Source organism: Cyprinus carpio, chromosome B16, assembly GCF_018340385.1.
Source record: "Cyprinus carpio isolate SPL01 chromosome B16, ASM1834038v1, whole genome shotgun sequence".
In the NCBI taxonomy this organism is placed as follows: Eukaryota; Metazoa; Chordata; class Actinopteri; order Cypriniformes; family Cyprinidae; genus Cyprinus; species Cyprinus carpio.
The window spans coordinates 27,066,072-27,078,761 of NC_056612.1; the positions used below are offsets into that span (position 1 = coordinate 27,066,072).

A 12,690-nucleotide genomic window follows, 5' to 3' on the forward strand; every position below is an offset into this window, starting at 1 on the left:
GCCCATTCTCTCTCAGCCTGTTCATAACTCAACCCTGAATGTAATTATATACATATTTGATTACTTTTCATGAGTCTGCTTGTATATGACAAACACAACCTAAACCAAAAACAAACAAACAAACAAACAAACAAACAAAACACTGTGGTGGACAGAAAGGGTTAAAAGAGCTCTATCGCCATCTAGTGATGAAGTTGACATGTTATTGAACATCATTCAGTAAGATTGTTTTAAGTAGCTGTTGCTGTGTCTTATTTTGACTACTTGTAATATGCCCTAAAAGCACAAACTTTTTTGTGATGGAAAAGTACAGACTTTGAGTGTATAGCAGACTTATTTTGTCATAATTCCTTTTAAACTAGTACTTACTATTTTTCATGTACATAATTAATATGAATAATGCATAAAGTATAATTAATCCTAATGTGAAGTCATGGTAACCCTAGTAAGGGCTCGAGTATTACCAAATCCTCCAGAAGGAATTACTAATTATTTGGTTCATGTCTGAAATCGCTGTAAGCTTTTGAGGGTTTTATAAGGTATTGGATAGTAATGATTCAAGTGTTACTACATCCTTTGAAAGGAATTATTTAGATAAGTATTCTGAATTGAAAAGCATGATAACTCCCTAGTAATGATGACAGAAGTCATTGTAAGCTTTTGAGGTTTTTGTGAAGTTCTGGATAGAACTTCCTTCTGACGGATTTAGTAACACTTCATTATGAGTGGTATACAGTGATCTTTATTTTAGAATTCTTTTGCATTATTCACATTAATTAGGAACCTGTATATAGTAGTTCTTAGCTAATATTGAACTACCACTTTTAACTGAGTGCTTTAAAAAAAAAAAAAAATCCTCTTTATCTAAACCACTCTAAGTCTTAACCGTAGATTTCACATATCCAACACGTTTGTTGTTTGTCCAGTGCACAATGGGTTGTGGGCAATATTAGTCAATAGAGGGTGCAATCCATTTAATTTTTAGATACACACTCATGAACCTGTGAATATAAACAATATGAAGGAGGGACGTCTATATTGGCAGACCCTCAACCCCTCAATTTTTGACAGAGGGAGCAACTCTACTCATATATGCCCTTCAGGCAGCTCCATATACCACAATGCAACACAACTGTGATGTCATAGCAGATAGAGCTTAATTTACCTCCACAGAGCTGTTGTATATGACATGAATTATTCTGAGATTTAATTGCAAATACTTATTGCTAGCCTACCTGAAGATGTTGTCACACTATTCAATTTGGTTCACACTATTTGCATCTCAAATACTATTTAGGATGGAGAGTATGCAAACTGGGATGCAGGATATGTTTATATTTTCTATTTCTTCTCTGCATTTCTCCTCTTGCTTCCTAATCTAGTTGTCTAATTACCTGCTGTTGTATATTATAATTTATTTTTGGCTCTTTGACAAATTGCTTTTGTGCATCTTTTGTAAGCTGCTTTTGAAAACTTCATAAATGCATGCATGTAAATGTTTAAAATCCATCACACAATTTGTAGATAAATGGTTTGGGATTAGTAAATTATTTCCCTTAAATAAAGTAGAATTGAAAAAAACTTTTTTGAAAAGACTATTCCAAAAATATATAGATATTTACTCATTTTGTAGCCTGTTTTGCAGTAGAACTCAAGAATTAGTGCTGTGAAAGTATAAAGTCATAATACTTTATTTATCCTTTAATTATCAGAGGAACATGTGCAGTTATCACTCCACCATTACCACCTTTAAGGCGAGCAGAAGTGTCCAAAAAATAGAATGTTGTTGGAGGGATTATGACGGATGAAGAAAAGGAATGGATGGTCTGCAATAAAGGTTTTTAGGTCTACTGGCATTACAGATGTTATACCATCGAGGGAGATGCCGGTGGCTCCAGCCGCTTCGGTTCCTTCCTCGTTTACTTCAACAAAGGCTTTATGAATCACCTTCGTCAGCACCAGATCATTGTTGGGTGACATGCCTAAAAGATTCACCTTCTGCTCATCAAACACATCCTCCATTCCCATGCTGATCAGAAGACTCTTCATGTTGTAGGTTTCCTCCATCTTGAATCTGGGCAGAGACACTTCAACTTTTTGTTGATGGATGATTTCAGGTCTCGTCCACTCCATCAGCTTCTCGTAGGTCAGCGCCATTTCAAGCTGGATAATAAGAGAGTTGTGTTGATGTGTGTCTTTTTGTTTTTCATTTAAAAATAGATTAATAATGCATAAAGTCATACAGACTCTTCAACTTGTATATTAATGCAGCATTTACAAGCAATTCTAAATAATGAAAAAACACACCATATAATCTGTGCTGACTCACCTTCTGAAGGCCAGTGGTTTCATCTTGAATCTCGTTAGGAAGGATGATCAACATACTGAGATTCTTCCCAACATATGGCAGCTCCAGAACCTGACTGTTCATCTCTGGGATGAAGGCCAGAGGAAACTTTGACTTCTGATTCATCATCTTCACTGGTTTAGTTTGAGTCTGCCAAGCATCAATAGATTAATAAAAAGATGTCACAAGTCCTCATATTTAATGACTGTTGAGAATATATATATATATTTTTAAAAAGAGCATGAAATCTCACCTTGTTCAGCTTGAACTGTCCATCTCTGGTGACTTCCTTTGGGAAATTCTTCTCCCAGTTCCCCTTGAAGTAGATGACGTTCACCAAGACCAGTCTTGTTGATTCACTGACACTTTGTGGTGGCAACAAGTCCTTGATCTTCTCTGAAATTCAAATGGACATTTTTCACTTTGAGCATTGATTTAAAGTGACACTATTAAAGCATCTGTCTCAAAGCTCCTGAAGTCGTTCTAATACAATTCTAAACTTCATGGCCAAATATAAAGTCAATGTTTTATTCAATATGTTGCATAGTATTACACTGTGAACAAAACTACTGAAAGTATATCAAAACCTTAACTTCCAAAGAGTTATGTAGCTCAATTAAAAAACATATGAAGCCAAACATGGCTTTGAAAATATATTTTTGGAGAACATCCAAGGTGTTAAGGTGCTGAAAGACATGTGCAGTGTAGAATTAAATTTATGTTCATCCCGGTGCGTCACCTTGTGTTTTTCTCTCCACCCATTTGTTGATGTTGACACGTGCAGCCTCTGATTTCTTCTTGAAGTCCACCTCCTCCAGTCCGGCTTGATAATATCTTTTTGCATCATTCAGGAATTTCTGTAACAGAGCAAATCAACTGAGATACAAATTAAATTAGAGTTACCAATTATTTGGTTTGAGTCTTACCTCCACAAACTGGTAGGATTGCTCTCCGTAGAGACGGTTGGCGATACTCAACACATACGGGGCTCCTGGTTTGTTAAGTTCACTCATGAGCTTGTTGAAACTGGAATGAATTTGGTCTATTGAAACATTAGGTACGGGAGTCCCGAAGTGTGTGGGAGGATTGGTAAAGCTGAGGACCTACACAGCATTAGTGTCGTAAAAAAGATAACTTCACTTTTTTGATAACTTCAACATCTGTATTTTTGCAGTGATGCAACAGAAGCATTTTTTTGGTTCTCTTAAGAACCTTTCAGTTCTTAAAAGAACCATTTTTATCTTAGAGTGAAATGCTTTTTGAAAATCTTGGAACATTTTCCACAATAAAGCCCCTTTTGTACAATGGAAAGTTTTCATGTAAATGGCTCTCCATAGAACTACATATGCCAATAAAGAACTGCTATTTTAAATTATGAACAACTGACCATAAAAATGCATAAGTGTGAGATCACCTGAAACATCTGCGCCGCTGTGTTTCCTTTTGCCCCGAGCGTCACCATGGCCAGAGCCGAGGAGATGCTGATCGGAGAGTAGAACACATTTTTTGAGGAGTTTTCTACGTTGATCTTCTTGAACAGGTTTAGAGAGAATCGTGTGTTTGCTGCAGACAAGCGCTCCATTTTCACAAGCTGAGCAAGAAATAGATGTTGTTTAAATAACAGCAGATCTTCTTCATCAATAACACAAGCTGTTAGTTCTACTAGATCTGTTTTAACTGATAATACTCAGAGTTCAGTAAAAACATTACATAGAATAAATCAGCAGAAATGAAGAAGTTTCTCAGTCCGTCTGTGTCGAATGAATTGACCGTTCAGGGTGTCAGTCTAATAAGTGATGCCTCGCCCTAAAATAGCTAAAGCCCTTAATCCAAGTCCAGCCTCCCTGTAAAAAATAAAATAAAATAAATTATATGAATCGATGCATTTATCTACTTAAAGGATTCATTCTTCATTTCACTCTTTGTGTACAGTAAATTGAAATTAAATCAAAGACTGTGTAGATGGCAAAACAAAACCTGAAAGATAAATCATAATTGTGTTAATCATATTTAGTCGTTCTGAATCATAATGTGTGTATGAACCAATAACAGATTAGCTGATGAAGGTTGGAAGTAGGTGTCACTGTGAAACCTTTTAGAAAACATAAAAAAAACATGAAATAATTATAATAACCCCATTGCCACACACCCCATGCTGCTTTTCTAAATGACATTAAAGTTATTAACACTTAATTAATAACTAATAGTAATTGTTGTTAATAATATTAATAATAGCAATTAATAGTAATTGTGATCTGTGTAGTTTTTACTATGTGGGCTTGTTAGATGTTTGGTTGTGTAAAACAGGTCATGTGTTGTGGATAAATGTGATATAATTATATCATTATATTATGTAATATAAATACACCCTAATCATTTTGCACTTTATATTATTATGCCAGTGAATTAAGATCAAACCTTATGATGCTACTGCAGTGGCCATTTAGGTCATTATTTCCTGGAAACTTTCAGTTATTTATTTTTCATTCAAAGCTGAAAACCCACGTTTTTTTATATAAGTATACTCATTAATGACAATAAGTTCAATATATGTACTGTATGAAAACAGCTTAAAGCCTTTTATATTGGAGAAATGAATATTCTTAATTGTTTCCCACATTAAAAAACACCAATTTCAGCTAATGTATTGTTGTAAATAAGAATCATGTTCTGTTATTTCAGTTGTAAAGAAACATATCTAGCCAATACAATTTTTAGAGGTGAGCAAAACTAGTAATTATATTCACTATGGACTCTTCATGTCATAGGTTTCCTCCATCTTAAATCTGGGTAGCGATACTTACATTTACATTTAATCATTTAGCAGACGCTTTTATCCAAAGCGACTTACAAATGAGAACAGTAGAAACAATCAGATCAATGAGAGAACAACAACGGTATACAAGTGCCATGACAAGTCTCAGTTAGTCTAGTACAGAACACGTAGCCAGGTTTTTTTTTTTTTTTTTTTTTTGAATATGATAGACAAGAAAAAGAAAAGGTAAGTACTAGTATTAGTTGGTTAAGTGCAGGCGAAAAAGATGAGTCTTTAGATGTTTTTTGAAAATGAGTAAAGACTCAGCTGTTCGAATTGAGATCGGGAGGTCATTCCACCAGCTGGGAGCAGTCCAGGAAAAAGTCTGTGAGAGTGATTTTGAACCTCTTTGGTGTGGCACCACAAGGCGTCGTTCACTTGCAGAGCGCAAACTTCTGGAGGGTGCATAAGACTGAATGAATTTGAACTTCTTGTTGACAAATCATGCTGGGTTTGGTCCACTTCTCACAGGTCAGTGCCTTTTCAAGCTGGATGAGACATACACTGATAAATATGATTTTGTGGTGAAGTAAGTACTACAGAAAAACATGTAATTTTGTACATTAAATAATTTAGTTCAGGCAAGAATTTAAAAAAGGAGTAAATTCTGTATTAGTACCCAGTTTAAACTTAAAGTTTGAACTTATAAATATATTTTACTTGGAATTGTCAGTTATGTTTACAAGGATTCTTTAAATAAATATAAAAGTTATGATCCTGTTGTTCCCATCATGCACTGGGGAATGAATAATTAACAAGGTTGTGTTTTTCACTGTTTTTGAGTTGTATTTACACTGTTTTGTGGACGCTTTTGTTGTCAGGTTTACTGACTTTGCTGTTTTGTGACATCCAGAGTTCATTTTCTACTCAAAATGACCCATTCAAACACTATCCACTGATCGTTACCGTCACTGTGTATCATGTACCAAGTGCTGAGATCTCTGTGTTTATTTGAGTAATAGCTCTATTGAGTAAATATATTGTCTTAAAAAGATTGATAAGCTGTCTACTTGCATACTTACAACTGTAAGTGTTTTTTTCAGTGCTATATTGTTTGAGTAAAGTTTACAAACTGTGACTGTGTGAAATTTACTTGAGGATTTCAGAGTTAACTTTAAATAAATAAGTAGAAATTACTCATCAAACTCTAACTGGCCACAGTTAAATTTACTTTATTTTAAAATAACGTAGTTAAGTAGATTTTGCTTAATACCATGCTTAAATTTTACTTAAAAAAATATGTGTGCAAACTTGCAAAAAGAAAAATGAAGTAAATTTTTTTAAACAACGCTCTTAAAATTCAATGTTCCTTATTGGCATTGATGGTTCCATGAAAAACGGTTAACATCCATGGAAACTTTCCACAAAAGTTTCTTTATAGTGGAAAAACGTGCTTTAGATTTTTAAAGTTTAAAATTCTTTGCACTAAGAAAGAATGGTTCTTTAAAGAATCTTTGACTGAATGGTTCTTTGTGGAACCAAAAATGGTTCTTCTATGGCATCGCTGCGAAAACCCCATTATGGGAGCTTTATTTTTAGGAGTTTTCTCTTAAAAATAAAGGTGCTTCAAAAGGTTTTTCACAGCGATGACCGATTAGAGTTCAGAATGTCCCAGAACCTTGAGTTATTTGCTTTGAGTCTTGCCTGAACAAACTGGTAGGATTGCTCTCCGTAAGTGCATAAGTGTGAGATCACCTTAAACATCTGCGCCGCTGTGTTTTCTTTTGCTCTGAGCGACACCATGGACAGAGCTGAGGAGATGCTGATCGGAGAGTAGAACACATTTCCTGATGCGTCTCCTCCGCTGATCTTCTTGAACAGGTTTAGAGAGAACTGTGTGTTTGCTGCAGACAAGTGCTCCATTTTCACAATCACAAATAGCAGTAGTTTAAATAACAGCAGATATTCATCAATAACACAAGCTGTCAGTTCTGTTAGATCTGTTTTAATCAATAATGCACATTACTGTGTAGATATACCATATACATTCCATTTAGAGAAAAGTACCTTCAACAGAGTTCAGTAAAATCATCACCTAGAATAAATCAGCAGAAATGAAGAGTGTGTCTGCAGTGTGTCTGTGTCGAATGAATTGACAGGGTCACATTCAGGGTGTCAGTCTAATAAATGATGCCTCGCCCTAAAACAGCTAAAGCCCTTAATCCAAGTCCAGTTTTCCTGAAAAATACAAATTATTGTTTGTAATATTAATTGATGTACTTAAATTGAGCGATTCATTCTTAATTTCACTTTTTGTTTATAGTAAATTAAGAGCGTGTAGGTGAGGAAACAAAAGCTGAATACAAGAAAGATTAATCATAATTTTATTATTTATAATTAGTCACGTTTAATCATAATGTCTGTACAAGTCAATAACGGATCAGCTGATGAGGGTGAAAGTAGGTGTCTCTGTGAAACTTTTTAGGTAACATAATAAAAAGCTAAATAAAATAATAATAACCTCATAACCACAAACCCCAAGTACAAATGCTTTTCTAAACCACATTTAGTTAGTTACAGTTATTAACAGTTTATGTAGTGATGGTGATCTGTGTAGTTTTCACTATATGTGGGCATGTCAAATTTTTGGTTGCATAAAAAAAGGTAGATACATGTCTCATGAAACACCTTTTTCACATATGATATAATCATGTATAAATATAGCCCATCACTGTTTGTAATTATGCCAATGAATTGAGATGCTACTACATCTCTCAGAGACTTAAGAAACAAGAGACTCTTCGGTAGAGACTTTATTTTCTTCTTCAACTCTACCACAAGAGACCCACAAGGGGGCTCTAACACCATCAACATCAATAAATTCAGTGTACAGCCAAAATGGTTTCAGAGTTTTAGATAATTTTCCTTATATAAAGTAACCTAGTTCTATTTTAACCCCTATAGTAGTTTTTTTTTTTTTTTACTTCCATAATTTGGGGAGGGGGCACAACAATACAATTCTGCATAGGGCACCCATTTGGCCAGCAGCAGTCCTGCTTATAGATTTATCCAGCACTAATCTGGCAAATTCAGAAATAATAGTAAGAAAAAAAAATTCTTTGAAAGTTTTCAACAGTTTATTGACTGTTATTGACTGACAAAATATTAACTTTTTTTAATCTTTAATTGAGTATCATATTTGATGATATGTAAATGCTTATACTCGCATATGAAGATGACATTTTTAACAAAATGATAGTAAACATAATTGCTTCAGTCCAGTAAGTGCAGATCTTGAAAAATTACTAACAATATAAAGGTTATTTTTAATTTTTTTTTAAAAAGTAAATATTTCACAGCAAAAAGACACGTCATGTGCTAAAGGTGGGCAATTTCTGTAAAATTATACTAAAAGGCCTTTTATTATTCTGATTATATTTCATTAAATATGTATTATCAGTCTGACGACAGAGGGCATGTAGTAGTTTGTGTGCAACAGTTTTTTAAGCAAAGTTTTGGTCATTTTGATCATTTAGAGGCCTTATTAATTTGCATAACAAATATGATGTAAGATTTATAAGGTTAAACAATTCTACATAATGAAAACATCATAGCAGAACCTGTGCTGTCTCACCTTCTGAAGGCCTGTGGTTTCATCTTGAATCTCATTAAGAAGGATGATCAACATACTGAGATTCTTTCCGACATACGGCAGCTCCAGAACCTGACTGTTCAGGCCAGAGGAAACTTTGATTCCTGATTCCGATCTACTGGTTTAGTTTGAGTCTGCCAAGCATCAGTAGATTAATAGAAAGATGTCACATATCCTCATATTTTGTGACGGTTAAAATATATATATATATATATATATATATATATATATATATATATATATATATACTATATATTAATATATATATATATATATAGGAGAGAGAGAGAGAGAGAGAGAGAGAGAGAGAGAGAAAGAGCAAGAAATCTCACCTTGTTCAGCTTGAACTGTCCATCTCTGGTGACTTCCTTTGGGAGTTTCTTCTCCCAGTTCCCCTTGAAGTAGATGGCGTTCACCAAGACACAAAGTCTTGTCATTGAATCAATGGATCCCTGTGGAAGCAAGTCCTTGATCTTCTCTGAAATCGAAATGGACATTTTCCACTTCAGTGAACATAAAATTGAATTGACATACAGCCAAGTATGGTGACCCATACTCGGAGTTTGTGCTTTGCATTTAACCCATCCAAAGTGCACACATACAGCAGCGAACACTCACCCATAGCCATGAGCAGCCATTTATGCTGCGGTGCCCGGGGAGCAGTTGGGGGTTCAGTGCCTTGCTCAAGGGCACCTCAGTTGTGGTATTGAGAGTGGAGAAAGCACTGTACATTCACTCCCCCCACCTACAATTCCTGCCAGCCCGAGACTCAAACTCACAACCTTTGGATTAGGAGTCCAACACTCTAACCATTAGACCACGACTTCACAGTCATCCATTGGTTTGAACTGAATCACCAAAAATACTATTAGCATCTGTCTCAAAGCTCATGACCAGGCGCCATGCACAGCGGGGTGGCCTGGTGGCTATACTCACTGCCCCTTTGCCCTCATTGGGTGAGGTGCCCCTCTTACAACCCCCAACCCTCACCCCAGCTCAAAGTGGTCTGTTCCCGCTCCGCTAAAGATCTGGGCCCGGTTCTCCAAAATGTTCTTGTCACTAAGTACTTCTTAACCTATTCCTTAACCTCTCTCTTAATGTTATGGCATGATTCCCGACACGTTCGTACGCTAAGTATATCTTCTGTAAGTCACACTTTCGTAAGGTTGGTCTGGACCATTCGTAAGCTCTCTCTTAGCGTTGTTTGAGCTCAAGACGCTAGTCGCCGCCACTGTGCAGCAGTCTTTAGAAATCAGCGCAGCGCAGTACAAGTCCAACTATGGTATGTTGACAATGTAGTGGCTCAACAATGATTTTATGTTATGGACATTTTAAGACTAATAATAAAATATGTTCGCAATGGATACAGGCCTATTTATGAAGTTGACTTTATTTGGTATCAGAACTAATATGGTGGTAAGTAGCCAAGGCTATTTCGTAATGTCATTAAAGCGTTTAAATTGGCAATCACTTTTGATAATTAAAATCTGGCAAACAATTTGGCTCTAAATGGCTAAGATCTATAAATGGGTAAGCATGGTGGTGTCCAGTAAGCGTCCAACTATGGCAGCGATCCAACATGTCCTTGTATTAAATCAAAGACGGCGCTGGCCACGGAGTCGTTTAGTGTCATGTCAATTTTTTTATTCGGCAAAACTTAAGTCCTTTTGACATTTTGCCTGACGTGCAATATTAAAAAAAAATCGCCTCCCAAGACAACTCATTATGGAGCTGCTGGACCTTCTCAGACCTGCGCTTGCCAGGGTAATGCGGTGGAATTTTGCTTTAAGCCCTGAAGTCCAGCTGCTTGCAGCGCTAAGGTTTTTTTTTGCTACAGGGAGCTTCATCGAGGTCGTGGGAGAGGGCTACGGGATAAGCAAGACCTCGGTGTGGAGGTGCGTCCACACTGTCACCAACGCCCTTCTGCGCCATGCAGGGGAATTCTGATTGTAAAGTTCCTTACCATTAATATAAAAGTGTATTACATAATTTTTAGAAGTCGTTAAACCCATGTCAAGAAGCGGCACAAGTGGCACAACGGGATAAGGAGGGTGGATAATTAGCGAGGGATACCCGGTTCGTCTACCCGTCACAACATATCGTGTGAACAAATTACTGACAATTTTATAATTTAATTAATAGTCTATATTTTACAGATAACTTAAACTATGTTAAAATAAATGTTACTGTAATAATTTGAGGAATGTTACATTTGCATAGAACGTGTTGTCTTTCTTAACGCCGTAATGCACCTTCGCGTGAAGTTGAAAATCGATTCCTGAGCAATAGATGCTAACTAATTCAGCACCTTCACTTGGGACAGCGCCTTTGTAACGTCGGACGTAAGAGGCAGCGTGTTAAGAAGCTTCCTAAGGGACACTACAGGGAACACACTTAATAACATAAACAACTTTGGTAAGATATATCTTTCGAGTCTTCTTAGCGCGCTAAGGACTTTGGTTAGACTGGTGACCACTGATACAGCAGCAAATGCCGTGACACAGGTTTGAAAAAGAACAGAAAAGCCCATTTTAAGTTTAGATGTTAAATATTTTTTTTGCACCTCTGGAATTAAAATGGAAATTTAATTAAAATGGAATTAAAATGGAACATTTTTACGAACAGTGCAAACAAAGAGGCACAATTTTTTTTTTCACATTAAAGTGCAAAATGAGCTTCTCTCACTATGAATTAAACCGGAGCCTATGGTTAATCCTCTCCCGCTGTCAGATGCATGCTCTGACACGAGCACTGACGCGCGCGCGTACATAGGTCAGTTCTTTCAGTTACTGTACATAGGCTACTGCTGCACTTTACAGACACCTACATATTTACATATGGTTGGCACACGCCACTGAAAACTGATGTGTCATTAAAGATAGCGATCTTGTATGGAGACAGATTAGTCTCAAATATAATTCACGCAAAAAACACGATTCACACATGCGTAGACAATTTCACATGCATGAAACCTAATTCACGTACACACAAAAAAAATTCACAGTGCGTGAAAAAAAAAATATATTCACAAAAATCAATTCACATGCGCAAAATAAAATTATATATTCATAAAATACATTTCACAAATGCAAAACACAATTCGTAGATATACAACTGTGCACAAAAACCTTTGAATGTTTAAAATGTACGAGTGTCTGAATGTACAAATCGTCATTTACTACGAATCCACTCGGATTTGTGTGTGTGTGTTTTTGAGACTTTCCTGACAGAGCTCTCTTCCCACGTGGGTCTGTCGTACTCTTTAGCCAATCAGATGCGAGCTTACCATTAAACCAATCATACAATAACAAACTGAGAGTGCATTCAGAAGCTCGCAGGCAATCGGGGAGACGTCAAGAGAGAAGCCCATAGAAGCCCTGGCGTTACATTTTAAAAATACTATACAAAATAATTAATCAGAATACTTACTCCTGATCACTCACGCCAAAGAACTCCCCGCTCAAGCTCGCCGTCTCTGCAAGATTAACGATGGCAGTTTGCACGCACAGCTACTAGAAGATTTACATCTGTCAGACAGGTTGCTGACCTCATCAAGCTTAGTTTGAGTCTGCGCGTCAGAAACGGAAGTTCTAAAAAATCGCTAAAAAAAAAGGGCTTTCACTTGTCTCAATTGAGTTCCAGTTGGGTCGCTGTGTCCATTTCTTTTACTATCTATGGGATTACTGATGTAAAGGCTTAATTTCCGGTTCTAATTAATCCATATTGCGCAAAAGGTGCGTAGAATCGTGCTCTTTGAATGCACTCTCAGTGGCTTATGATATGATTGGTTTGAATGGTAAGCTCGCATCTGATTGGCTAAAGAGTACGACAGAACAGACCCACGTGGGAAGAGAGCTCTGCCAGGAAAGTCTCAAAAACACACACACACAAATCCGAGTAGATTCATAGTAAATGACGATTTGTACATTCAGACAC

At 36.3% G+C, this 12,690-nt stretch overlaps 1 protein-coding gene across 2 annotated transcripts; it reads right to left on the reverse strand.

Moving 5' to 3' along the window:
* Positions 1–1,719: 1,719 nt before the first annotated feature.
* On the reverse strand, positions 1,720–7,039 carry LOC109070971 (leukocyte elastase inhibitor-like). Of its 2 annotated transcripts, none has more exons than XM_042741775.1 (6): positions 6,858–7,039; positions 3,274–3,450; positions 3,087–3,204; positions 2,601–2,743; positions 2,330–2,497; positions 1,720–2,163 (listed from the first exon to the last, which is right to left on the reverse strand). In XM_042741775.1, exons 1-6 carry the CDS (start codon positions 7,023–7,025, stop codon positions 1,750–1,752), a joined length of 1,188 nt encoding a protein of 395 aa, XP_042597709.1. In that variant the 5' UTR covers positions 7,026–7,039; the 3' UTR covers positions 1,720–1,749. The 2 variants fall into 2 exon arrangements, with proteins under 2 accessions (XP_042597709.1, XP_042597708.1); XM_042741774.1 differs by lacking the exon at positions 6,858–7,039 and adding an exon at positions 3,762–3,964.
* Positions 7,040–12,690: the final 5,651 nt, after the last annotated feature.

What these genes read in the sequence shown, in the direction of transcription:
- LOC109070971 (XM_042741775.1), bottom strand. Translation starts at nt 7,025, where the DNA reads ATGGAGCACTTGTCTGCAGCAAACACACAGTTCTCTCTAAACCTGTTC. An exon ending in CAGCGGCGCAGATGTTTAAG is followed by an intron (nt 3,451 to 6,857) that starts GTGATCTCACAC and finishes AATGCTGTGTAG; the next exon opens with GTCCTCAGCTTTACCAATCC. An exon ending in AAACCACTGGCCTTCAGAAG is followed by an intron (nt 2,164 to 2,329) that starts GTGAGTCAGCAC and finishes CTTATTATCCAG; the next exon opens with CTTGAAATGGCGCTGACCTA.